Here is a 25,890-nt window from a genome sequence, read left to right as displayed (position 1 = left end):
TACATAATTAAGAAACATATCTTTTTATTTTGGGGCAAACAAGTATCAATTATCAATTATCAATTAGAAACATAATTAGGAAACATATCAATTTTTGATACATCTGAGCTGAACTCAATTTCTTTTACTTAAAAAAACTTACTGAAAAAAAAACAATTTATTACAATTACAACTGAATTATTTTCTCTTTCGTTTTTTTTTTACTAACACCAAACAAATGTGGATTCTTTTAGTGGCTAAAGGTTGCTTGCGACTAAGTAAGAATAAACTGTGGCTATTCGTAGCCCAGAGCCACTAATTTTTCGCACCAAAATGTTATAAATCTGTTTCGATCATGTTTACCGGTTTCGGTTGAGTTTCTCGAAAATTTTACAACTTTTTTCATACTATATATATATATAACACACTTGAGTCTAAGACGTTAAAGGGATATAGCACAACTTTGGAATATAACAATCCTTATCCACATAGAAGGATTCATACACTTTCTGAAACTTAAAGAGATTTAACAAAATTTTGGAAGATTAGCCGCCGCCGTCCGGAGCTTAGTGGGTTCGCATCGCATCAGTGATCAAGCTGATTAGCTCATGAGTACATGTTGACCAAAACGTTGGTTGCATTGTATTTACATTTTTAGGAAACATATTTGGTTGACCTCCTCATCCATTTTGAGCTCAATTTCTTTTTCGACTTCTTGCTGAAAAAATAAAACTATTTTATCACAATTGATTTTCTTTTTTGAGATTTGGGATGGTCGTTACAAAAAGAAGGCTTAAGCTAATTTTTAATTTGTTCTAAGATATGTGGAGGAGTTACTCAAAAAAATGCAAAGCTCTGAAAGATTGAATTACTGTGAAGTGTGAACTAAGAAACACAAAACTAATCATCAAAAAAGATTGAAACACAAATGTAGAATAAAGAAACACAACTGACGACAATGTTATGATAATGATGACTATGCTGACCTGTAATCATCAGTGTAGACAACAATGACACTTCTCACGTTATGTGTTCCATCAGACCACATTAGGTTTGCAGACGAAGGTTGTTTTCGGTTGAGATTGTTGCCTGAAACAGTTACTGTGAAAGACTGTTTCTCGTTCACCCTTTTGAAAGAAAGAACACTAGGCGAGACCTTGACACTGAGCTTAGATCCACGGTTTAAGACGATCTTTGATTCGTATGTAGAGTTGGGGGTACCAAGGTTGGTGACGGTTCTCTTGAAAGTCACGGTGAAGGAGCTATTAGTTTTATAAATTTGAGCTGACATTGAAGGATAGTTTAGGTTTCTTGGTAAAGTCTCTCCACTGCAAGTTACAGCTTCACCAGCGATGAGTTGAAGGGTTTTCGAAGTGTAGTTCAACCCGCAGAGAAAGGCGATGTGGTCTGATTTGTTCAGTTCGTAGACAAGTCCAGGATTTAAAGCGGCTATTGGGTCGACATGACCAGCTCCTGAAGCAAACTCGGTTGGTGCAAGGACATCGGTATATGTCACGACAGTTGTATTAGCATTCATTGGCCAAGCTGCAAAGATTAATAAAGAGACTGTATAAGCAAAAGAGGTTACTAGCTAGCAGGGACAAGAAAGTAGAAAGCTGGATTGTTAGTTTTGTTTTACTAGTTGTCATGATAGCAGATTGGATCACGGAAGGAGACCATTCAGGATGAAAAGTCTTGATGTAAGCGGCCACGCCTGCAACGTGTGGACAAGCCATAGAAGTTCCGGACAAAACAGAGTAGTTGACACGTCTTTTGTCGACCCCTTCGGATGCTGGCTGAGACAAAGGTGAATAGGCAGCAAGGATCTCCACTCCTGGTGCTGTTACATCTGGCTGCAATCCATCAACCATTGTCACTCAGACCAGGAAAGAAAGAAAAAAGAAACAGAAGCATAAAAAAAATGTTAAGATACCTTAAGAAGATCAACTGCAATGGTGTTTGGACCGCGAGCAGAGAAGGAAGCAATTGTAGGAGCTGTTTGATTAAAGATTGCCTCAGTTTTCAGAACAGATCCTTGCGGGGACCTGAGAAAGAAAACAAACACAGAGGTATCAGGACAAAAGAAGTAGAGGTATTTATAGAGAGAATGAAGATTGATTGTTACTTTGTGGAGTTAAGGTAAGAGACGAGAGAGTCGAATTCGTCTGGTGGTAGAAGAGACAAGGGCGTGGAGCTAACGTCGGCATAGAATTCGTAGTCGTCTCTAATAATGGATGCAACAGCTGCTTCTGCACTAAATGGATATCTGGAAACCAAGATCTTTCCCTTCGTTAAATAGTCTTCGAACACAAGAGGATACATCTTTCCTTTCAGATCAAAAGCATTCACTGATCTCCCCTGTCAAAATAAAAAAGAGTCTTTTAAAGAGATACGTACAATGATGACATGCATGCAGAGAAACGGGAGTGTTACTTACGACAAGTGTCTTGCCGTTTCCCAAAACAACTTTGGTGATAAACGCACGGTTTGTGGTGCTAGCTCCAACTGTTAAGATCCACGGCGCTACACTTACGATTCTGGCCGGAATCGGAAGAGTCGGATTATTACCTGCTGCGTGCACTGTTAGAATCCCTTTAGCCATAGCGTGAAAAGCCCCGATCGAAATCGTGTCGTTTTCGTACCGGTTGGGATACCTTCCCCCGATAGAGATGCTGATGAGGTCAACACCGTCTGCGATCGCGTCATCAAAGGCAGCCAGTACAGATGCCGAGGTACACTCTGTCTCGGAGCAGACTTTGTAAGCTGCGATTCTAGAAGCTGGAACACCACCTCTTGCCGTTCCATTGCCTATTCCAAAGAAGCTTGTATTCGCAACTGCATTTCCAGCCGCTGTGGACGCTGTGTGTGAACCGTGGCCATCTCTGTCCCTGACGCCTTCGCTTGTGTAGTCTCTTGCTCCGATTAACTTACTAAAATATTAAAAAAAAATAAAAAAATAAAAAAAAAACTTACTAAAATATATAAATGTGAACACATCAGTCTTTGCCTAAAACATAAATGTGAACACATCAGTTTTGCCTAAAACAATAGTACTAATCTTCTATTAGAGATATTAATTAATTATGAGAAATATTACTTGTTGCAAGTGAAGTTTTTGCCACCGGAACAAACACCTTTCCATTTTTTGGGAGGAGGACCAAAGCCTTTGTCGGAAAAGCTCTCGGATTCCGGCCAAATCCCACTGTCGATCATGCCGATGATAGTATCGCTTTCTGTGGCCAAGTTTCACTTTGTATTTTTTCCTTCCTTCAACCCCATGAAATCCCAAGACGCTGTCGTTTGGAGTTGTAACTTCTTGTTTGGGAACACAGACACAACTCCCTCCATTTCTAACAACACAAAAGGGTTTTCATAAAAAATAAACTGAAAAAACATTTCAACGTAAGATGTGTCTCAATCGAAGAACACTAACCGGCTACTCTTTGTCGTTCTGACTCAGTGAGCCGGGCTGCAAACCCATTGAAACTCCTTTTGTAACTTCTCACCAAAAGACCTTCCATCGAACTAGAGTACGTGTAAAATCCGTATATATCACTTGTTATAAGCTTATTATAACTAATCACAATAATGGTTACAGAAGGCAGGATTCAAGTAAATCGCACCTTTCTCCCGTGACTTCTTGAAGAATACTCATATGATGCGATGTTGGTGTGTATTCCAGTTGAGAGGGAAGTGAGCCCATGTAGACAACATACACCTTTATGAATTAATAAGTATCGTCATCATTGTCACCATGTATAGAGAGAAACAATATATTAGTGATAATTATTGTATTTGTATACGTACGAGATTACGAGAACGTAACTCACTTCTTTACTTTGAGGATCATCTATGACTGCTAAGACTGAAGTCAATAACAAGACAAGGAGACATGGGAGGAGACAAAAGGAATCTGCTCGTTTCGGCATCTTTTTCTTGTAAACTTTCAGTTTCTATGGAGTCATAGAGATGAAAACGAAACCGTGTATATATAGTAGCATCATGCCTAAACCGGTCAAGAAAAAATCCTAATTAAGTTCCTTTGATTCTGTTTGTATATTTTAGATTTTTTATTTGTATATATAGATTACTTATTTATATTTAGATATTTAAATTAAATCAAAATTATTTGTATTAATGGATTGTATCAAATAGTGAAAACTTTTTAAAAAATATTAACGTGAACAAGTATTATACAATTCATCATGTGTATCTTATAGACATTGTATCAAACGGATATGTTGACCAAAATGGTATCACTGTATTTTACATCTTTAAGGAATATATCTTTGGTCCGAACAGAATTTTTTCTTTCCGAATAAATGTGTTTCGAATGTATTTCTCCGTTACCTGTAAAAGTAAAAGTAAAAAACTAGGGGTGGGCACGGGTTCGGTTTGGGTTTGGTTCGGTTCGGTTTATTCGGTTTTCATAAAACTCTAACCAAACTCAACCAAAGCTAGTTTGGTTTGGTTTGTGTTCGGTTCGGTTTATGCTCGGTTCGGTTTGGGTCGGATCGGTTTTAGTTCGGTTCAAAAAAAATTAATCAATGTAACACTAACAAATAAATTCACGGTTCGGTTTGATATTCTAAAATAAGCAACAAGTTATAAATTGAATAATTTAAATAAATCATGAAAAGAAAAACCTAAAAGAAAAACCGTAGAGACGATGACGTTAATTAAGATGGCATGGAACAGAGGAAGTGAGGAACAGAGGATATGAATTTGCTTTAACGTCGGTAGGCTTTTACTTTAGAACATAGGATTAGAGACCATTAAACCTAATTCTACATTAATTAATTTGTTAGAAAAATTATAGAAAACAAAAAAATCAAACATGTGCGAGAGGAAGCAATCGTGGGTTAGTGTTACCTATCTACAAATTACAATAATATTAATTGAAATAAAAACACATTGGGTTTTCGGTTCGGTTCGGTTTGAAACCGAACCGAACCGTTCGGGTTAAGGAAAAATAGAACCACATGGTTTTAATGTATATTTGGGTTTGTTTGGGTCGGTTTGGGTCGGTTCGGTTTGGTTTGGTTCGGTTAAAATGCCCACCCCTAAGTAAAACATAAGAAGTGTGGTTTTTACTCCAATGTATTTCTTTCTTCTAAAATGAATATTCCAAATAATTTGTTTTGATTTTAGTATTAATACAATTTCTTTATAAAAGTTGCAAAGTTACCCATTTACTTTATTTATTAAAAACTTTATAAAATTAAGATATTATTTAAATTTAACATTTATTAATAAAAAATCATACAATTAATGGGAAGGTGCCTTGTTTGTCTTCATTGTTGGGCATGTATCAATGTTTGAGTCCATCAACACATTTGAGTCCAATGAATCTTTGTTTCTTACAATTAGTAGTCTCAAATTTTAGAATAAATGTTTATACCAAAACCTTTAAAATCAACCCAAAATATTATAGTTGGATGAATATTTAACTTCGTAATCAATTACTCTGTCAATATAGAAAAATCATATGAATATTTTAGAAGTAACTATATATTAATTAAACAATGTGATTTATTATGTTATGGATCCAATATTTTTTGAATGTGTTAATTTATGTATTATATCTTAAAATATGGATAACAATAAAAATAACGAGTTAATCAATATGTTTAACGTATATTATACCTTGTAAATATGGATAACTGTATAAATAACGAGTTCTCAATAAGCTGTGTTAAACTTTATACTGTACTGTATGTTACTATTTTTTTTTTTTGTCATAATGTTACTAATTTTCTTAATCATGAGATTTATAAGGCCATGTTTATAGGGATATCACATGGAATGATCTAAGGCTTTTTAAAAATCAAATTAATTGAACAGTGGCTATAAGATCGGCCCAATTGATCTTATTCAAGATTAGTTTTTGTGCTGATCTAAATGTGACGTGTCACACTCTCAAGGAAAGCTTGGTTTCATTTTTCATTGGCTTCGACATTTCTTTTTCTTCTTCTCTCGCAAACGGCGACAAGGCGAAACGGCAAAACGGTGAGAGATTTGTGTTCTCATCACCGTCGTCTCCTCTGTCTCCTCGTTCCGGCCATTGAAACACCAAGTCAACCGATCTCCTCTGTCTCCTCGTCTCCTCGTTTCCTCGTGTCCACCGATTCTCGATTGCCTCCGCAATAGAAGAGGCAATCGTGAAAAGATCGGTGAGAAAAGGGTTTTGGTGTTTAAGCATCGTGGTGGTTCCAAGTCCAATTGGGTTATGCACGAGTACCACGCTACGCCCATGTCTCCTCCTAATCAGGTAACTTTTCAAATTCCAACTTTTTTTAGGGTTTTGGTGTTTTGTTATACTAGCTGCAGTTTGATTACTCGTAATCGTTGATTCTTAGTTAATATTGCCCTGTTTTTTTCTAGTGTTTTGTGTTGTTATTGCTGCGATTGTGATTTGATTGATTTGTAATTACGTTTCTCTTATTCTTGTTGTTGTTGGTTCTCGTGATCGTATCCGTGTTTGATTTTTGTATAGATGATGAAATATACACTTTGTAAAGTTGAGTTCAAGGGTGAAGAGAGTGAGATTTCGTCTCTTTAATCCCTCTTATGAACAATTCTGGAGAACTGAGTCCAACATCTGAGGTGGGTCAATCTCAAACTTTCTCTGTTTTGTCTTTTAAATCTTCAAAACATGTCTCATATCAGTCATAAAGAATTCTGGTTTGTGTTATCTTCTCATGTTTCAGGGATCGTCGTACTACCAAGGAATACAGAATCCAAGTCAGCTTAGTAGTGGCTTTCTTGGAGTGCAGCAAATTTCTAGAACATACCGTTTTGTACTTTCCAAATTTCTGTTTTGTACTTTCCAAATTTCTAGAAGCACAAGCTATGTCTATTTCTGGTTTTCTCTGGTTTTGTAACTTTTTCATATTGTGTGATTGTGCTTCGTATGTACGTACTCGCTCTATATGAAAAGGGTGGATTTATGCTAAGAAGTGGTTAGGAAAGATAAATTTGTACAAGTAACGAAATTTTATGTCTATCTTGTTCTGTAACTTTTCGCTATTGTAAATGTGGATGTTTTGTAATATATATGAATGTTTTTAAGTAGTGGTCAGAGAATATAAAGTTGGATAAAAGTTCAATTCACATATGATATAGATAAGCTAACAAAATAGTCAAATAATTGTTAGCGAATATTAATAAACATTATATTATTAAATAGTATTAAACATTCTTAAATTATTTATTAAACATTAATCTATGTATTTATTAAATATTCTTAAATTTCTATAACAATATTATATTATTAAATCTTAAGATTTTATACATGTTCTCCCAATAACTAACTTTTTAACAAAAGTTCTTAACTACTGATCTTACATTATTTTTACAATATTTATACTCTAAGACCATGCCCTAATTAACCGACTAAAACTATTCAAGAGCCTAGAGGAGGAGAGACATTAAACATTGATTGGGCTTGAAGATGATGACCCAATAAAAGAAAAATGGTCGGTCAAACTTATTGCCACGTCATCTATCATCTTCACCAAACCTGAAACATATTGTTATTGTCTCTGAACATCCCCGAAGCTAACTCTGAACCTCAAACTGTTTCTTCATCTCCTCCTCTTCCTTGTTTCACAAAGGTTAGTTATTTTCCTCAGAATTGCTACTCTTTGTATAGCAGTTGATTCTTATTTGGAAATCTGATAGTGTCAGCTTTTGTAAAGTTTCGATTTCGAGTAAATTTAGTCAAAACTTGTGAAGGTATAGGAAAAAACAAACATGGTTGATCAAAATTATTGGTCCTCAAGGAGAATATATCAATGTCTTCTCGTCGATACATATAAATTTCCATTTCGATCATCGAAAAGCTTCGGATCACATAACATAACAGTGTTATGTTCCTTAGTTTCAGGGGCAGGAATTCTTGTTTTGTCCGCAACTTCAAGCTCTAAGCTATGGCGGTCACCAAGATTTATATAGTGTGAGTCTTTCAACCAATCCATGCCAAGCTAATCAACTGACCATCATTTTCTAGTCAATAGAAATCTGCGATTTTATGCTACTGGCCCAGACAGATCGAAAAATACCACTATACCAGTTTGGTTTTGACGAAAGATCTGGTTTACGGTTTGTCTGGTAGGTACTATTCCTTGCACGGCCATGTTGAGACAATGGCACGAGAGGTACTCCGAGGAGCAAACTCTGTTCCAGACGTGGAAGCAACACTGTGGCAAGTGCCAGAGACATTACCGGAGAAAATACTGGAGAAAGTGAAGGCCGTTCCAAGACCAGACGATGTAGCCGATATTCGACCAGAACAACTGGCGGAAGCAGATGGATTCATGTTTGGCTTTCCCTCTAGGTTTGGAGTGATGGCATCACAGGTCATGACTTTCTTTGACAATACAAGTGATCTCTGGACTACACAGGCTCTCGCTGGGAAACCTGCTGGAATCTTCTGGAGTACGGGTTTCCACGGTGGAGGCCAAGAACTCACTGCGTAAGACCATAGTTCTAACAGATAGCAAAAGTTAGAACAACACAGGCAAGCATTGATTTGACTTTTTGATCTGCAGACTGACGGCAGTGACAAAACTGGCTCATCACGGGATGATATTTGTACCGGTAGGGTATACATTTGGTAAAAGCATGTACGAGATGGGAGAGGTGAAAGGTGGTTCTCCGTATGGCTCAGGGACTTATGCAGCTGATGGGTCACGCGAGCCAACTGAGCTGGAGATTCAGCAGGCGAATTACCATGGTAAGTACTTTGCTGGAATAGCCAAGAAACTCAAGAAACATTCTACTGTCTAGAACCAAAGCGACTGTGTGTTTCATATACTATTAATCAATCTGTAAATGTCAAGGAGAAAACTGAAAATAAGATTGACATATATACAGAGAAACACATCTGTATGTACTTACAACTCATGTGAAGCATTACCACTTTATATCAATATGAACAATCCCTAAATATATCCTCTATATGTCATAGTGATTCTTTTACTCAATCTCACCTGGAACTTCTCCGATCTTCGTCTCCCCAACCGGTATTAGCAGCTCTCTCTATCCATATAAAGAAAAAAAAGAATCAAAATACAAAACCAATGAGTAAGAACATATATGATTCTTGAGAGAACTGTGCTAATTTTACGTTTTCATCATGAGAAAACTTGCAAGAATCTCCACGAGTACACTCCCTTCTCTGAAAAGCTCTGCAAACACCACGAGCCTCTCTCTTCTTCTCCTTCGTCTCATCATCTTCCTCTTCTTCTCTCTTTAAGTATTCACCACGATGCTCCACTTTTATGATCCTCCCCAACACCTTAGCTCCATTCAGATTATCTACAATCGAGATAAAGAATCATAATTTAAGAGAAACAATATGTAGTCAAAAAGATCCATAGAGAGGAAGGGATACATCATGAACTAACCAACAGCAAGATTAGTACTTCTCTGATCTTCATAAGCAACAAAAGCAAATCCTTTTGATTTTCCAGTTCCTTTGTCTCGAACAAGATTCACATCAACAACCTCACCATATCTTCTTCAATTGAAACCACAAACATTCAGAATCCGTCTAGGTACATACATTACTACTATTTCAAACTAATGTGAGAAGAAGAAACTAATACTGTTCGAAAACGGCGAGGAGATCACCCTCCGTGAGATCGTACGGTGAGCGTCCGACGTAAACGTACGCTGAATCTTTGAACTTAGCGTGCCATGATGCTTCGTCGGAGATTCCTAAATCTAATTCTTTCGCGTTAATTCTCTGTGTCAGCTTCACCATTGTCAATAGATTCATCGCTTCTGAATCGATCCTCGCCGAGTTATAAAACCCTAATTGCAACTGCCTTTAAATCGGGAATTTGAATAATTCGCCGGAGACGCGTATAACATAAATTAACGGGTCGGGTTATGTTGACTGAATCCACCCAAACTCGACCCGAATAACATTTACCGGGTCGGGTTATGTTGACTGGATCCATCCATATGAAATTTCAACAATTTTTTTTGCGTGGGAAAGTATCATTATTATTCAAGATTCAATGTAAATTAGTTGTAACTTGTAAGTGTAGCCCTCTTCTTGAAGAAGAGATTACTAAAAATATACATAAGCTTAACAATAAGATAATGGGACTATCCCAAGATAATGATGGTGAAGAAAAGAGTTTTAACGAGGGCCTTGTACAAGTTGTACTAACTCTAATACATACACAAAGAACCGGTGTTTCGCCTTTACCTCAGATGGCAATCGTGAGGAGAAGACGCATACATTTGATCAGGAACCACGAGCGGTAGCTTCTCAATATAAGTAAACAACCGTTTCTGATTCTCTCTAGTGATCGCAGTGAGATTCACTGTATCGGTTTGGTCCAAAAACATCCAGAGATCACCAGAGTCTACTCTTTTCAGGCTGTCTCTGCAGAAAGGGCATGACTGTGATCTCCCTCGCCTAAGTAAAAAAAACATGACCCTTAATTAGAAAACTGGTTATACATTAATTCAAAAGGTTACAAAGGCTTTGATAGTGTGACTTTACCAATCGCGGTAACACTTGATGCATAAAGAATGAGTACAGTTGGGAAGCACGACCATGCACATGCTGTTCATCTCTAGACAGATTCCACATTCTTCTTCCCTCTCGACCTCAATCTTTGAGAGTTCAGACATTTCGCTCTCATCTTTCTTTCTGTATCTCGTATTGCAGACTTCTTTCTGTTTGCGGTCTTCTAGATCTGTAATACCTCTTTGGAGTTGTAACAACGACGGGAATATCACAGCTAATAAAACACCAAGACAGTGAAAAAACCATGAGCCATATACTAACTATATCATCCTCCATTACCAAAATTTATATCAGCGCAAAAGAAACATATACCGTAAAACTCTCTTATGCTGGCTTTTCTTTCGTAAACCGACATTGTGGTCTTTCCATCCGCATAAGTCTGAACCAAATATATAGCTCAACAAGTTAATCAAACTATCACCAAGAACAGTATGTTGAACGTAGTAAAACAAGAAAGTACCATATAGATAAGAACTCTGAGTAAACCGAGTGCACCAGCAAGGTGACAATCAGTCCATTGTACAAGAAAAAGAAAAAATTGAGCAGCCGGGCTGTACGATAATCTCATCTGAACACGCGCTCCATCCTTCTCTCGAGGATGATCTAAAGCTCTGTTATTCATTTTCAAAAATTAAGAAAAAACATGAGCTCAAGATGATAAGCAATGAACTACAAAACAGCTTTTCTGGTCAAGACATGAAAAAAACTCAAACAGCAAATGTAGTAGTTTGAGGATTCATCGGATAATGTATCCCCATAAAAGTCACAGCTATACCACTAATATCAATCACAGAAACATTCTAAGAGTTCAATAAGTTGTTGTAGCCTGTAACACTAGCAGTAGCAGCCAAGGCACTAAATTAGATCATTACTGATTCAGCAAAGCTTCAAGTCAACTAGTGAAAAACAAGAAATCTCAAGAATCAATTGAGTTCATAACAAGCCTAAACATATACTCCTTGTACTAAAAAAACAGTTCGAGTCTAGATAAACCCTTTACTCAGTGATCAATTTCTCAACTAGTGATGGATGGACCTATGAGAATATCAAGCTACATAACCTTAAAGAAGAAATTTTCACAAACTTAACTGCTAACAATAATAATAAAAAAAGCAACCTTTATTTATATTCTCTTACATGCAAAGAGTAAGAGTTACAAAAGTAAAAAATCGAGACTTTATATAATAAAAGCCGATAAATTCGATAAAAAAGTGGAGAAAGAAAAGGAGGATATTACAGTGTATTAGCGTGTTGGATATCAGCTTCAAGAGCTTTTAAAGAATCCTTGAAAGACAACTTCGCCATAGGAGGTGAACAATTATAGTAATTCCCATCAAACGAAACAGAGAGAATGAATGAATCAATGAATTACACAGAAAGCCAAAAACGACGATGATGATTCAAAGCATCGATACAAAAAAAGGAAATTATCTTCTTTTGTTTTTTATTTAAGAAAAAAAGAATTAAAGAGTTCTCTTTCAAAGTTGTAGGAGTTCAATGTTTCACGGCCCAATCAGATGATCAGAAGGAGAAGGAGAAGAGTGTTTTTTATTTTGTGAAAGTTTGGTTTTTTCTTGATGAGCACTTAAATTTCAGTTACGGTTCTCGAAGTTGCCTTTTCAAGAAAAGTCGCGAAACTTAAGTCAAATTACGATTATGCCCTTATTTAAAAAAGGGGGGGGGGGTTTAGTCACCTCTGTGTGACCGTACACATGGGTTTTTTCGTCAGTTTCAATTAAAAGATGGTTGCCACTTGGCTGGCTGTAAATAATTTGACATTACCTTAGGCTTTGAATGGCACCTAATTTTAGAGTGGTTTTTGGCTTTAGATTCTGAAAAATCTATTTTTGGAGCCATTCATGATTATGAAAAAATAGATTTCCTAAAATTTAGGAAAACCAGTTTTTAGAGGATTTTAGCAATTTCTTCACAAAATCTAGAAACCACATTTTTTGGGTTTTCAGCGTGATTTTTCTTTTTCTTTTTCCTAATATATATTTATTTATTTTAATTACTTATTAAATTCCAAAACAAACAAACCTTCTTTTTTTGTGCAATGAACAAATTAAAATCTATTCTAAGGATATTTTCTAAAGACTTGCATATTTGTTATTATTAAACTAATTTTTCTTATATACTTTTTTACTATAAAAGATCTACATTTCATACTTTTTTTTACATTATTGTATTTTTCTATTTTATAATATTTATTTTACTATTTTAAAAATAATTATTATACATAAAAACCAAAAACTAATCAAGTTACCAGATTTTACAAATACTAAAATCTACACTAAAAATTAAAAACTCAAAATCCAAAATCTAAAAACTAAAAACCAAAATCTAAAAACCAATAAAAAACAGGCAGCCATTCATGGCCTTATTGTGAAATAGTAGTATGTCACGCAGTATCACTTTGACGGTTTGACTTATTGTCATTACTTGTATTTAACAAAAAAAATATATAGTTAGTGATTACAAAATACTCTCTTTACATAGGTTAGAAAGATGTAAAAATAACGACAAGAAACAGTAATGTAACGTCTTCTATGGCTAAAAATGTGAGAAAAACTTGGTTGGAAGTTATAGGATTGAGGCGTCTCCAACTTAACTAGATAAACTTTAGAGGTCCTAAAGTTGTACATATGTCTCTGTTACGTTGAACCACGTAAAAAAGGTTTGGAGGATAGTAATTGATGCAAGAGATTTCAATTAATTTGATTAATATGTATGTCAAACATTGATGCAAATGTATACCATGTAGTTTATTGCATTTATAGTATAAAATAATGATATATACCTATGTTCTTTTTGTTCTTAATTTTTTATTTTTCTTAAATTTCCTGAATTGTGTGTGGACTCAACCGTCTTGGTTACTTGGAAGCATAACCTTCTTACGAAAAATCAAATCCATTTTTATTCTACGATCATTATTCTTGTCAAATTTCAACTAATTTTTTTTTTTTTTTGACAACAGTTCAACTAATTCTTATATATAGTTTTCATTTGTTTTTTTAAATTAAACTGAGCATAAAAAGTCTTGGAAAATACCATATTGAAGACTCCCACATGTCAAGAACATTTCAATATATTTTATCAAAAAATAAAAGATCTTTTTTTCCAATATTTTAATTTATCAAAAGATAGAGGTATCAATAAAAAAATAAGTGGATAAGGTCAATGCCCACAACAACGCCTTATTAGTGATCCCACTGTATATGCATTGCAATAATTAAAGTGGGTAGTGCGATTAAAAAAAAGGATTTACACTGATAATTAATAAGTTGAATAAAATTAAGTGGAATAGATAATGAACTCTTAACTATATAAACAAACAAAGTTACACTAGTGCGAAAGTAAAACGAAGTTTATAATATTACTCTAGCTAGTATATACTGTAGTAACCAAGGACCGCATGATCCGCATGCGACTCATGTGTGCTTGCTTAAAAGTTAAAACATTGCACATTGCTAATTAAAAATGGTGCTCGTTTTTTTTCTTATTTAATCTTCTCATTAACGACGTCATCACATGAAGTCATGAAGATATAAACGATGCATGCAAACAAAACTGTCAGAGCATGACTATATATCTATACGATTAGCTTCGACATTTATGTTAAAACCATGAAGTTATACTGGACAAAAAAAAAGTCAAAGCATGAACACATACAAATGTCTTAGTTTAATGAGAAAATCACGTGACGAAACGTTTTAGTGATTTCCAAGTGTCGTAAGATCTTATTAAACCTTATAATTACGTATGATCATCTGTCTTTGCGTAGCATCAAGAGGAGACAGCGAGCGAGTGCGAGAGAGAAGGTTCCATCGATCATGTGCGCCTCTCAACCCGTAGCTCTCTTTAAGTAGTCGGGACGAGTGCTCCAATTCGAACAAAACATTGAAACAAAGACAGAAACAAATAATGTTGTCTCTATTCTCTGTTGTTTTTACTTTTCTTGCTCTTTTTCTTCTCATCCCTGGTCTCTTCATTTCTCGGCGTCTAAGAGTTCCTTTCTCCTTGGAAAATATCATCAGATTCTTCAAAATCACAGCTTCTAAATACGATGATGAAAGAAACGACGAACGGTAGTTTGCTTTTATTAATCATCGTTAATTTCAACGTGTTAACTAATTAAAGCTCCGTCTATTTTATTTTTGTGATCTATTCTCAAATTAACTAACTAGGGATTCTTCAACCACGTGTGAGTCCATATTGCTCAATTGAATTTTTAACGTTTATTATATTCTACTAGGTATTATCCCTATGCATATTTTGTTATATGAAAGCCTACAAACATTTTTTTGTTCTTAATTCCTTACGTAGTGGTCCAATGGGAGAGAAAAAGAAACGAGCGAAAAATAGAATGCCAAAGCATGTGGCGGTTATATTGGACGGAAACAGACGTTGGGCGGAGAAACGTGGACTCGGGACATCAGATGGCCACGAGGCCGGAGCAAAAAGGCTCATGGAGAATGCTAAGGATTGTTTCGCTATGGGGACAAATACTATCTCACTCTTTGCTTTCTCCACTGAAAATTGGGAAAGGCCTGAGGTGATTACTGGAAATGATATATATATGACTTTCACAAAAACGGTTCAAGATATTTTTGCTTTTGAGTAACCAAGAAGTTTTGGACCTTATGAATAGAACATGTTTATTAATTAGTTTTTTTTTTTTTGACCGCCGGTGATAAAAATTTGAATGAACGTTGCTAACTTCTAATCATGATTGAGTTACTAACACCTATTATATTTTTTTTTTATACTTTCATTTTGATTCGGTTTTTGGTTTTCTTTGAACAGGATGAAGTCAAATGTTTGATGGCCTTGTTTGAGAAACACTTTAAGTCTGAAATGCCATACTTCCAAAGGTATCCATTCTCGAACATGTTGATTGTTTTAAGTTATCCTCTTTAGAAGATTTATATCTCTGGATGTTAATCTTCCCATTCGGTTTTAGAGATAAGATCAGGATCTCGGTTATTGGGAACCGCTCAAAAATATCCCGGTCGCTTCTAGGTTTAATAGAAGAGGTAGAGGAAGCTACAAAGAGCTACGAAGGGAAACAACTCATTATAGCTATAGACTATAGTGGAAGATTTGATATCTTACAAGCATGCAAAAATCTTGCAATGAAAGTGAAAGACGGGTTGATTCAAGTGGAGGACATTGACGAGAAGGCGATGGAGAATGAGTTGATGACAAAGTGTAGCGAATTCCCAAACCCTGACCTGCTGATAAGAACAAGCGGAGAGCAAAGGATCAGTAACTTCTTCTTATGGCAATCTGCGTACACTGAGCTTTACTTTCCTAATGTTTTGTGGCCTGATTTTGGCGAAGCTGAGTATCTTGAAGCGTTGACTTGGTATCAGCAAAGGCAGAGGCGATTTGGCAAAAGAGTTTAAACTTTGTATTTTGATTTCTCGCTAATCAAAATTGTTCAATTGATGCAATAGTACGTAGTGATACGGTTGTTTCATGAGACATAAATATTTGTGTTCGTTTTAAAAAGGGCTGATGCTATTCCTAAATTTCAATAAATTCATTTTCAACTTTTAAATGAGATTTATTTTGCTAAGTGTTATCTCTAAAATTGGCAACTACATTAGTTTGACATATAAACGTAAACATTCCAGAATATGGCCTGATTAAATCCCAGGTTTATAATTAACATACTAGATTTTAAACCGCGGTATACTGCATGCATATAATTTTTATTATTGTTTATATTTTATATTATATTATTTGTTAAATATTGGATATTTTGTAAATAGAATAATAACCAAATTTTCTGGCCGTTTGTGTGGCTAAATTTTTATATTAATTTTTTAACCCGCAATATACTTAATGACCATTTTTTGTTATATTTAGTTTGTTTTGTTTAGTGTTTGAAATTCTATTTTTAATTTTTAATTATTATAATAAAAAATAAAGAATCTAAATACATAATAAATCATTTATACGCTATAATTAAGTCACATTTTTCTTAATGATTAAATTATTTTACACAATCTTAGTTAAATCAACTTGATTTTATATGTCAAATATTCTAATATTAATAGTGTTGACAAATAATAAAATAAGGGTTTAACCCGTTTTAGCATAAATTTAATGATATTTTATTAATTCCAACATATCCTCTTTATAACTCATTTACTACATAACCATATTATATACTATTTTAAACTTTTTTAATTTTACATATTCGTAATATTTTAAAATTATAATAAGTTCATATATATATATATATATATTAATTATAATATTTAAATAAATATGAATCGATGTTCTTCTTACGTTAAGAATCAAAGCTCACATATTTTGAAAAACAAAAAAAGAATCAAATTGTTGCTTTCTTTGCTACAAAGGATTCAAAGATGGAATATTCTTCAAAACATATAGAAAGTGTGGTTAAATATATCATAGTTTCTGTTTCCATATTGATTACTGTATTTTTTTTTTACATATTCGTAATATTTTAAAATTTTAATAAGTTTATATATATATATATATATATTAATTATAATATTTAAATAAATATGAATCGATGTTCTCTTTACGTTAAGAATCAAAACTCACAGATTTTGGAAAACAAAAAAAGAATCAAATTGTTGTTTTCTGCGTTGCAAAGGATTCAAAGATGGAATACTCTTCAAAACATATAGAAAATGTGGTTAAATATATCATAGTTTCTGTTTCCATATTGTTTGCTGTAATTTTTTTTAATTGGAATGAAATGTTTAGGAAACAAAATCTGGAGTAATGCTATTTTTAGAAAATTTTTAGGGATTAACTTTGTAAATAAGTATAAATAAAAGGGTAGAACCCAAAATGTACATAAAAAATGTATATATAGATACAAACTTCAAGGCTGGACTCGATTAGTTCCTCAAGATTTTAGCGGTATCCTCAATTGACACAAGATAGTTTGAAAGGTAGATACCACAATTTATAACCACACTTAGAGATGTCAATTGGTCTCTAAAACCATGGGCTGTCCAGTCCAAATTAATTTGGACTGGTTTTGGTCATTACCAAATTTAAAACGGTCAAATGGGCCTAAAACCAATTTAGCCCATTGATATATGGTCCAAACTAATTCGGACGTGGGCTGTCCAATAACCCTAAAAAATTAGGGTTTTTTCAATTTGGGGGAAACTTTTTTTTTTTTTTTCGCAGCTTCTCTCTTTCTCGTCTTTCTCTCTCACTTTCTCAGCCTCTCAGGCGATTTCGATTTGTTCATCTCGATTCCATCTCTGGCTTTTCAACTCCTCCATCTCACTTTCTCCTCTGCGGCTCTGCTTCTCGTGATCTCCTCATCTCGATTTGTATAAGGTAAACAAATCGTCATCTCGATCTCGTCATCTAGGGTTGTAAACGTACAGATTTGATTTTGATTCCTCGAGTGGGTTTGTGGGTTTGTGGGTTTTTGGGTTTTTGGGTTTTGATACTGGGTTTGATTTTGATTTTTCAGTTTCTGGGTTTACTCTAACACAAACGTACAGATTTGATTTGTTTCTGGGTTTTTGATTGTTTTGTTTTTACTTACAAGTTTTTGATTGTTGTAGTAGATAATGATGATTGATGAGCTTGTATTTGTATAGTTAATTCCACGCATGTATTTGTATAGTTGTATTCGAGTCTCATGAGTCATGAATTTGTTGATGTTCTGTGAATGGTTTTATCTTTATAAGCTGACTCTTTGTTTTTGTTTCCCCTATCTGTTTTGTAGTTTTCCTGCTATTTCGTGTGAATTTGCATCCGTTGATGTGAGTGACGTGTTGGGAACAGTAAGCTTTAGTGTTCAATATCCAAACTCGTGGTTCTATACTCAACAACTGATTTGTGGAGAGCAATAACCGTGGAAGGTTATATGTGTTTAACTGCACATTACATTGATGCAAATTGGAACTTACAAGCCAAAATAATATCTTTTTGTGCATTTTCTCCACCGCATTCTGGTGTTGCGATAGCTATGAAATTGATGGAGTTATTGAGAGCATGGGGGTTAGAGAAGAAAGTATTTACTATCACTGTCGACAATGCATCATCGAATGATAACATGCAAGGAGTTATCAGAAGGCAACTTAGAAAGGATTTGGTCTGTGGTGGAGAGTTTTTTCATGTAAGGTGTGCAGCCCATATTCTGAATTTGATAGTTCAAGATGGATTAGAGGTGATAGAAGGATCTTATGTTTGTTTTCGTAGAATCTCTTGGTATTAGTGATTGGAGATGAGGGGGAGATCAGATGGAGGGAAGAAAAAGCCAGTGATTGCTCTTCTTTGGCTCCTCAGCCTATAAGTCTATAAGTCTATAAGACTATAACTATGGAGCTTCAGCGAATCTCTTTGTTTTATGAACTTTTAGTAAATTATGAGTCTTGATCGGTCAGACCAATTATGAGTTTATGAACCTTTATAATTATGAGTTTATGAACCTTTATAATTATGAATTTATGAACCTTTATAATTATGAGTTTATGAACCTTTAGTAAATTATGAATATGGGTGTATTTTAACCAATGGACAAACCAATTGGTCATGGTCCAATTTGGTTTGGACAGATTTGGGTGTAGGTGTATTTGGGCATTGACCGTAAATAACCATAAATGGTACGTGTCCAAATGGACATGCCCATTTGGTTATGGTCAGACCAATTTACAACCCTAACCACACTGACAAGTTCATTGAACATTTAAATTACTAGTCTTTTTCTCCAAAAAAAGACAAAACAAAAATATCAATGCTTAATCGAAATGTAACCAACTTCATTTATGGCATAGTTTCCAAAAATGCGAGAGGAACAACCAGAGGATTAGTAACTTCTTCTTGTAGCAGCTTGCTTACACTGAGCTTTTCTTTTCGCCAGTGCTTTGGCCTGACTTCGATAAAAAGAAGCTTATAGAGGCCCTGGTTTCGTATCAGCACAGGGAGAGGCGATTTGGATGCCAGTTTTGACCCATATTTTATCTATGTTCTATTTCCTCTGTTCTGTTTTGTTTATCTCTGCGTCTTTTGTTATGTTCATCCGATTTTTGTTTATCGAACTACTCCCTTTTAGCTACAGAGATAAATCTAGTAGAATTTTATATTTCAAGTGCTATACCATATTTGATGTGTTGCGTTTATTCTTCACTGCTACAAGTACTTATCTATCAGCTGCTAAAAATTGATGTCTTCTGCCACAAGAAATCAGTCGTGTGGGTTCTTCAAAGTTTACTGAATCTGGGAAAAACCCTAAAGAATCTAAGATCTAAGTCATATCACTTCAATGTTTTATCTACTCTTTTATATTTACAATAAAGGATTTCTCGTAAAAGTAATTAAAACAACACTTCAAATTTTGTCCTTTTTTTTTTAGGCTTTTTGAAGATTTAAATCGAAAATAATACTAATAAACTTAAGATAATAAATTATAGGTTAGGAATTTAAAATGTTACCAAAATGAGACGCAAATTTGTCAACTTACATGTACGTGTCATTATCGATCTAATCACACCTAACGAATTAAGCTACAAAACACTAGAAAAAACTTTAGTGGAGTGTTACCGACTATGTATTTTTTTGTCAACATTTGGCCATACCGACTTAGTTTAACAAGATATTTATTTATCAGTTAGTTAACCAACTGAAAAACAAAATCCATTTGTTCAATTACATCAATTAATACTTGGAAGGGTCCGGTAATAATACGGCTTAATAGTGTGTATCAGGAATCTTTTATCAACAAATAAATATAAATAGAAACGTACGTCATCGGTTTGGTGACATGCAAAGATATAATATAGATCTACTTTTGGTGGTCGACACTGAAAAATGGTAATCAATTAAGTTTCTCCACGTACAAGTTGTATGGCCTGTCTGATACGTAGTAAATAGACAGAAGGTTTGATCAATCAAGGTAATGTCTTTGAATATCTTTATAATTAGGTAACAAGCCGCAGTCCCGTACTACGGGATAAATCGATTTAAAGTAAATTATTATAAGTAAAATTATTATTCTAGAAACAATATATGTTTGTATCAAACATAATATGTAACTAAATTTATTTATTTATTTATTTAAAACTGCGTTTTTCGTATAAAAATATATTTTACCCGTAAAATCTTTGAATATGTAAGAGGTTTTATGGTAGAGAAAATATTCATAAAATGTTACTTTTTGTTGTAATATGTCTTATGTCGTTTAAAAATCAAATTCATATCTTCTTATGTTTTATCTTGTAATCACAACAATTTTGCATGTTTCTTATGTAACCATAACAACATATACTAAATTACTCTGTAGTTTAATTATTTAATTTTATTATATGTTAGTAACAATCGGAGAAACAAACTAAATTTTCTAAAGATAATCTAATTTATTGATTTAATATTTTTGATTAGGCTATTTAAATCATATGAGTTAGTCGGTTTGTTAATATTTTCTATAAATGACGGTACATTACCAAAAAACATTATGAAAAATTAATAAAATTCCAAAATCAACGTATTCGTCTAAGAATACATTTTACCCATGAAATATGTGAACATGGTAAAGAAAATATTTATAAAATGTTAAAATTTACGGCAATATATATATTTTTGTGTTTTAAAAATCAAATTTATATTTATGATTGATCGAGTAACTATAACAATTTTGCATAATCTATAATCACTTATTTTAAATATATTATGATTTTTTTTGTTACTAAATTTATTTATAATGATAAGGGTTGTTGTCTCATTCCTTTTTAATAGCACATAGATGAATATACAATTAGAACGTATATTCCTATTCAGTTATCAATATTTCCATTTTAATGAATAATAACATTAAATGTTGAGATTCATTAGTTTAACTTAGATATATATAAATAATCACACATCATGATATCCCCTAATTTGTTGTCATTTTTATATTTATTTATGAATATATATAAATCTTTATTTATTGAGAATTAAGTTTCTTTTAATGAGTTGGATATAATTCAGAGATAATATACTTCTTTTTTTCTAATCAATTATAATAACTATTGAAAACTTGTTACTTAAATTATTATGATAATAATACTAACATAAAAAATATCATTTTTAATATGATTTTGTTAATAAGTTATATGTTCTTTATTTTTATTAACTTTATATTAATTGATATGTTTTAATAGCCCTTTTAGAATATTTTACTTATATTAATTTATCAATATTTATATTAATTTTAAGAAATTAATATAATTTTGACTTGTATATTTGTAAGTAAATTTTAGTGAAATTTTGCTTTACTATTAAATTTGTGTGAGAAATGATAACATATCTAATTATTATTCTATTAACTGTTTTAAAAATAAATACAATCGCATAGAACTGTAATTAATTAGAAAATGTAAGGATATTTTGCTAAAAAGTGTCATGAAATCTCTGGCTATGTGTTTCTCTATTAATATATAGCGGATGAGAAACCCTCAATGAGTCAGAGCAAATACGTCGACAATGTTGTCTCTTCTCTCTTCTCTTTTATCTCTCCTCTTTGTGTTTCTCATCTCTTGTTGCATCATCACAAACCATTTTAGCTTCCGGCCTCTTTCCTTGCTTAAACTCCTCGGAGTCATCAAATTCACAGCTTCGAGAGACGATGATGACCACTACAAACGGTACTTGTTTTTGTTGAACTGATACACATTTTTTGCTGGCTTCTCAACTAACCAAACAGTAGTTGTACATGTGATGAATGATTCAAACTTACTTCTTAGAATATATTTACAAGGTTTTTAAAAAAGAATTTACGAAATTTTATGTCAGTTTGTTATAATAAACTCTATAGCCTTATACATATTCATAAATGTAACCAAAATAGTTAACTACAGAGTTTTATAAAATTACTCTTAGCAGCAAGACTGTTTAGGTGGATCATATCAAGATTCTCTTTGATTATTTATTTTTCATTATATGAGGCTGGATAAGATTCACTGCACAAATGACACCAAAAACTTCATTGAATGATAGTTATGTACTAAAGCCAGAGATTATTTATTGGTTAAGTTCCTCTGTTTCATCTAAGAGGCAAAGAAAAACAGAGTGACCAGTGCTAACTTGTATGTGTTTGGTTAGTAAAAGAAAAAGAAAGCCAGAATAAACTAAGTTCATTTCAGGCAATGTTTCCAACATTTGCCAAGCAGACAACGTGCAGTTAAGATTTTCATGCAGAGGCTTTAGTAAATAGAAACAGAGCTTTCACAAATGCCATATGTCCATATGCTCTGTTTTGTTAAAAGATGATGACAATGCTAAATCGTCATAACATAGCTATGGTCTTTTTTGTTTGTGTAAGTGACGAGGGAACTTATGTGGTCGGAGAGGAGGAGCTACAAAGAGAGCTGATGCCGAGACACGTGGCAGTGATAATGGATGGAAACCGGAGATGGGCCAAACGGGAAGGATTGCTGACGTCGCAAGGCCATGAGGCCGGAGCTAAACGGCTTATAGAGTTCTCCGAGCTCTGCTTCAAATTGGGGATTCATACAGTCTCAGCTTTTGCTTTCTCAACAGAGAATTGGGGCAGACACAAGGTGTGACATTTTAGACAAAATAGTTTACATTCTCATACACTTATTGACATGACTCTAACAATTTTTCTTGGTATTATTTAAGATTGAGGTTAAGTGCTTAATGTCTTTGATACAACACTACCTCAAGTCCAAAATCCAATATTTCCAAAGGTATAAATACAATTCCATTTAGCTTCTTTTTGTTAAACATGTGATCTTCCCACTTATATTACCAAGATCTTTTTGTTTTCAGAGAGGAAACTCGAGTTTCTATTATCGGGAATCTAACAAAGATCCCTGAATCTCTACGCCAAACAATCCACGAGATAGAGGAAGCTACAAAAGGCTATAAAAAGAAACATCTCATATTGGCAATAGATTACAGCGGGAGATTAGACATCTTACGCGCTTGCAAGAGTATTGTTCATAAATCAGAAACTGGATTGATCCGAGAGGAAGATGTAGACGAGGCAATGATCGAGAGAGAGCTTCTGACAAATTGTACTGAGTTCTCAAGTCCTGATCTACTGATTAGGACTAGTGGAGAACAGAGGATTAGTAACTTCTTCCTGTGGCAGCTCGCTTACACTGAGCTCTTCTTCTCACCGGTCCATTGGCCTGATTTTGATAAGGGTAAGCTTGTAGAGGCCTTGGTTTCATATCAACGCAGAGAAAGACGATTTGGCTGTCGAGTTTGATCCACATTTGGTCCACTATGTTCATGTAAGATTTCAACAAAAATACTTTTAGAGATCATTGTACTTTCATAACTTTGTGTAGATAAATCGAAAAATTGCGAATAAAATCAGCCATGCAGTTTCTTGTTTCATTTCTTGCTTCGCCTACACATAACTAAAACTGAATCTTGCAATACAAGTAACTATAATATCCCAAAAGGCTTATTGAAAGCAGTGTTCTTGAGGCATAAACAACAAATCCATTATTACATATTTATACAGTTTCCATTACACCAATTAGTTTATTGCAAGAAAAAAAACTCAAGATTTCCGACCACCAAAGCGTCGTTGTCTCTGCTGAAACGACATCAAAGCTTCGATATAACCGCTCCTCCCAAAATCAGGCCATAGCTCTTGAGCAAAGAAGAGCTCTGTATAAGCCAATTGCCACAACAAGAAGTTACTCACTCTTAACTCACCGCTCGTTCTTATCAGTAGATCCGGATAAGGAAACTCAGTACAATTCGTCTCAAGTTCTTGCTCGATAAGTCCCTCATCTATCTCATCAACATCAATCTCACCATCTTTAACTCTCTGCGCAATACCTCTACACGCTTGTAAAACATCGTATTTCCCGCTGTAACCAACCGCTACGATTAGCTGAAACCTCGTGTTGTTCTTAGTAGCTTCCTCAACTTCGTTGATCAGTCTTAACAGAGTTTTCGGAAGTTTCGATGAATCTCCAATGATCGATATCCGAACATTGTTCCTAAAACACTCGGAAAATATTAAGTTCTTGAGACATAAGTAATCAATCAACAACAATTCTTGATTAAGACTAACCAAAAATAAAACTTACTTGGCTAAGGTTTGAAACTCTGATTTGAGAGATCTCTCGAATAAACTAAACAAGAAATCAATCTCAATCTGCAAAGAGAAAACATAACTTCAAATCGCATCAAGATCGAAAGCTGTGTAATATGCAAAATTCAAGAATTAGGTTCTAAAGTAAACTCACCCTTGGTCTAATCCAATTATCAGTAGAGAAAGCGAACACTGTAAGAACTTGAAGCCCCCATCTACCACTAAGCTCAACGATCTCTTTCAAAGCTTCAACGCCAGCTCTGTGACCATCCCAAGGTTGAAGACCTTGATTCTTAGCCCATCTACCGTTCCCATCCATTATAATGGCCACGTGTTTCGGCATCAGCTCCGGCTGAAGCTCTTCCGGAAGAGTTACTTCTTCTTCCTCCTCCTCCGTCGGCGTAAACACAACCTCCGATTTGGTAGATCTGACTCTTAGTCTGACTCCTCTGTTTACGAAACTCGGCGAGTAAGAGATTAAGCAGTCTCTACTCAACCGCGATCTCCCGGCATGCAATCGCCGGAAGGATGTAGGAGTAGGGACTCGTAGAGATAACATCTTAAAGAGAGAAATTGATTCACTCGAGGCTTTGTGGTAAGAGTTTGATAGGAGAAGTGAAGAAGCATTAATGTATTAAAAGCGGAGAAGATTAGTTGGAAGTTTCTTAGCTAGCTAGCTAACTCCATAGATGGTTCTGGTAAGACCGTTTTGAAAACGACGTCGTGTATTGTTTGGTCGGTGTGTTTTCTAAAGATGATCATGTATGTATGTATGTTGTTTTCGAAATTGAGCGCCACAAAACAAAAGTTGATCGTTAAAGAGATAGGGATATTCCAAGCTTCTGTGTTTTTTGTTATTTCTCTTTTTGTGTGGTTTATACGAGTTACTATTCGTCCACGTCTCTCTAACGTTTTCGATTTTATCATGCATTGAAAAGCTCCTACCATATAAATGTAAATTTGTAATAAAGCTCTGATTTATATCGATCACAACATTCTCAGCAAATCCAAAACCAAATTATATCCAAAAAAAATTACAAAATCGGATTTAAAAAATGAAAATTGTGGCCGGAGTCCATTATTAGTGGGTGATATGAATAAAAAGACCCAATAGCGTAATAACACGTGAGAGCCACGTGAGTTTTGCTATCCGGGCAGTAACTCGCCACGTATTAACTTCTCCCGCCACCACACCTTTAATTAAATACCAGAACTAACCTTAGGTTATCAGGATGGATAAGACACAAAGTAATAAATGTATAGATCTCGAGGGGTATAATGAGAAATTGATGTG

General features: G+C 34.2%; 6 protein-coding genes, 1 long non-coding RNA gene and 1 pseudogene across 8 annotated transcripts; 4 read left to right on the top strand and 4 right to left on the bottom strand.

Moving 5' to 3' along the window:
- LOC104756332 lies at positions 956–3,908 on the bottom strand (annotated as a pseudogene).
- Positions 5,884–7,053, top strand: LOC104736094. Its single transcript, XR_759524.1, has 3 exons — positions 5,884–6,250; positions 6,476–6,585; positions 6,690–7,053. It is a non-coding gene; the product is annotated as an uncharacterized LOC104736094 (long non-coding RNA).
- Positions 7,409–8,933, top strand: LOC104736078 (probable NAD(P)H dehydrogenase (quinone) FQR1-like 3). Of its 2 annotated transcripts, none has more exons than XM_010456004.2 (4): positions 7,409–7,595; positions 7,862–7,936; positions 8,096–8,455; positions 8,532–8,933. In XM_010456004.2, the coding sequence occupies exons 2-4, from the start codon at positions 7,911–7,913 to the stop codon at positions 8,767–8,769; spliced, it is 624 nt and encodes a 207-aa protein (XP_010454306.1). In that variant the 5' UTR covers positions 7,409–7,595; positions 7,862–7,910; the 3' UTR covers positions 8,770–8,933. The 2 variants fall into 2 exon arrangements, with proteins under 2 accessions (XP_010454306.1, XP_010454315.1); XM_010456013.2 differs by having other exon boundaries at positions 7,476–7,595; positions 7,868–7,936.
- LOC104736062 (zinc finger CCCH domain-containing protein 42-like) lies at positions 8,934–9,851 on the bottom strand. Its single transcript, XM_010455992.2, has 4 exons — positions 9,591–9,851; positions 9,390–9,499; positions 9,110–9,300; positions 8,934–9,021 (listed from the first exon to the last, which is right to left on the bottom strand). Exons 1-4 carry the CDS (start codon positions 9,761–9,763, stop codon positions 8,959–8,961), a joined length of 537 nt encoding a protein of 178 aa, XP_010454294.1. The 5' UTR covers positions 9,764–9,851; the 3' UTR covers positions 8,934–8,958.
- Positions 9,967–12,122, bottom strand: LOC104736052. The gene is made up of 5 exons (XM_010455973.1): positions 11,766–12,122; positions 10,989–11,139; positions 10,841–10,907; positions 10,502–10,742; positions 9,967–10,414 (listed from the first exon to the last, which is right to left on the bottom strand). The coding sequence occupies exons 1-5, from the start codon at positions 11,831–11,833 to the stop codon at positions 10,198–10,200; spliced, it is 744 nt and encodes a 247-aa protein (XP_010454275.1). The 5' UTR covers positions 11,834–12,122; the 3' UTR covers positions 9,967–10,197.
- Positions 14,427–16,109, top strand: LOC104736045 (dehydrodolichyl diphosphate synthase 5). Its single transcript, XM_010455961.2, has 4 exons — positions 14,427–14,616; positions 14,855–15,083; positions 15,335–15,402; positions 15,492–16,109. The coding sequence occupies exons 1-4, from the start codon at positions 14,453–14,455 to the stop codon at positions 15,934–15,936; spliced, it is 906 nt and encodes a 301-aa protein (XP_010454263.1). The 5' UTR covers positions 14,427–14,452; the 3' UTR covers positions 15,937–16,109.
- LOC104736035 (dehydrodolichyl diphosphate synthase 3-like) lies at positions 22,001–24,098 on the top strand. Its single transcript, XM_010455953.2, has 4 exons — positions 22,001–22,161; positions 22,839–23,076; positions 23,159–23,226; positions 23,309–24,098. The coding sequence occupies exons 1-4, from the start codon at positions 22,001–22,003 to the stop codon at positions 23,751–23,753; spliced, it is 912 nt and encodes a 303-aa protein (XP_010454255.1). The 3' UTR covers positions 23,754–24,098.
- On the bottom strand, positions 23,933–25,336 carry LOC104736026 (dehydrodolichyl diphosphate synthase 2-like). Its single transcript, XM_010455941.2, has 3 exons — positions 24,751–25,336; positions 24,592–24,659; positions 23,933–24,501 (listed from the first exon to the last, which is right to left on the bottom strand). The coding sequence occupies exons 1-3, from the start codon at positions 25,153–25,155 to the stop codon at positions 24,054–24,056; spliced, it is 921 nt and encodes a 306-aa protein (XP_010454243.1). The 5' UTR covers positions 25,156–25,336; the 3' UTR covers positions 23,933–24,053.

Source organism: Camelina sativa, chromosome 2 (assembly GCF_000633955.1).
Source record: "Camelina sativa cultivar DH55 chromosome 2, Cs, whole genome shotgun sequence".
Taxonomy (NCBI): domain Eukaryota; kingdom Viridiplantae; phylum Streptophyta; class Magnoliopsida; order Brassicales; family Brassicaceae; genus Camelina; species Camelina sativa.
This window is presented reverse-complemented; position numbering and strand designations above follow the sequence as displayed.

Coding starts and splice junctions, on each gene's coding strand:
- LOC104736045 (XM_010455961.2), top strand. CDS start 14,453: ATGTTGTCTCTATTCTCTGTTGTTTTTACTTTTCTTGCTCTTTTTCTT. Junction 14,617..14,854: donor GATGAAAGAAACGACGAACG/GTAGTTTGCTTT, acceptor TTCCTTACGTAG/TGGTCCAATGGGAGAGAAAA. Junction 15,084..15,334: donor AAAATTGGGAAAGGCCTGAG/GTGATTACTGGA, acceptor TTCTTTGAACAG/GATGAAGTCAAATGTTTGAT.
- LOC104736035 (XM_010455953.2), top strand. CDS start 22,001: ATGTTGTCTCTTCTCTCTTCTCTTTTATCTCTCCTCTTTGTGTTTCTC. Junction 22,162..22,838: donor GATGATGACCACTACAAACG/GTACTTGTTTTT, acceptor TGTTTGTGTAAG/TGACGAGGGAACTTATGTGG. Junction 23,227..23,308: donor AAAATCCAATATTTCCAAAG/GTATAAATACAA, acceptor TTTTGTTTTCAG/AGAGGAAACTCGAGTTTCTA.
- LOC104736062 (XM_010455992.2), bottom strand. CDS start 9,763: ATGAATCTATTGACAATGGTGAAGCTGACACAGAGAATTAACGCGAAA. Junction 9,500..9,590: donor CTCCTCGCCGTTTTCGAACA/GTATTAGTTTCT, acceptor CAATTGAAGAAG/ATATGGTGAGGTTGTTGATG. Junction 9,022..9,109: donor AGTTTTCTCATGATGAAAAC/GTAAAATTAGCA, acceptor TTATATGGATAG/AGAGAGCTGCTAATACCGGT.
- LOC104736026 (XM_010455941.2), bottom strand. CDS start 25,155: ATGTTATCTCTACGAGTCCCTACTCCTACATCCTTCCGGCGATTGCAT. Junction 24,660..24,750: donor ATAATTGGATTAGACCAAGG/GTGAGTTTACTT, acceptor TTCTCTTTGCAG/ATTGAGATTGATTTCTTGTT. Junction 24,502..24,591: donor GAGTTTCAAACCTTAGCCAA/GTAAGTTTTATT, acceptor CGAGTGTTTTAG/GAACAATGTTCGGATATCGA.
- LOC104736052 (XM_010455973.1), bottom strand. CDS start 11,833: ATGGCGAAGTTGTCTTTCAAGGATTCTTTAAAAGCTCTTGAAGCTGAT. Junction 10,908..10,988: donor TCAGAGTTCTTATCTATATG/GTACTTTCTTGT, acceptor TATTTGGTTCAG/ACTTATGCGGATGGAAAGAC. Junction 10,415..10,501: donor ATCAAGTGTTACCGCGATTG/GTAAAGTCACAC, acceptor TTTTTTACTTAG/GCGAGGGAGATCACAGTCAT.
- LOC104736078 (XM_010456004.2), top strand. CDS start 7,911: ATGGCGGTCACCAAGATTTATATAGT. Junction 7,937..8,095: donor GTCACCAAGATTTATATAGT/GTGAGTCTTTCA, acceptor TTTGTCTGGTAG/GTACTATTCCTTGCACGGCC. Junction 8,456..8,531: donor GGAGGCCAAGAACTCACTGC/GTAAGACCATAG, acceptor TTTGATCTGCAG/ACTGACGGCAGTGACAAAAC.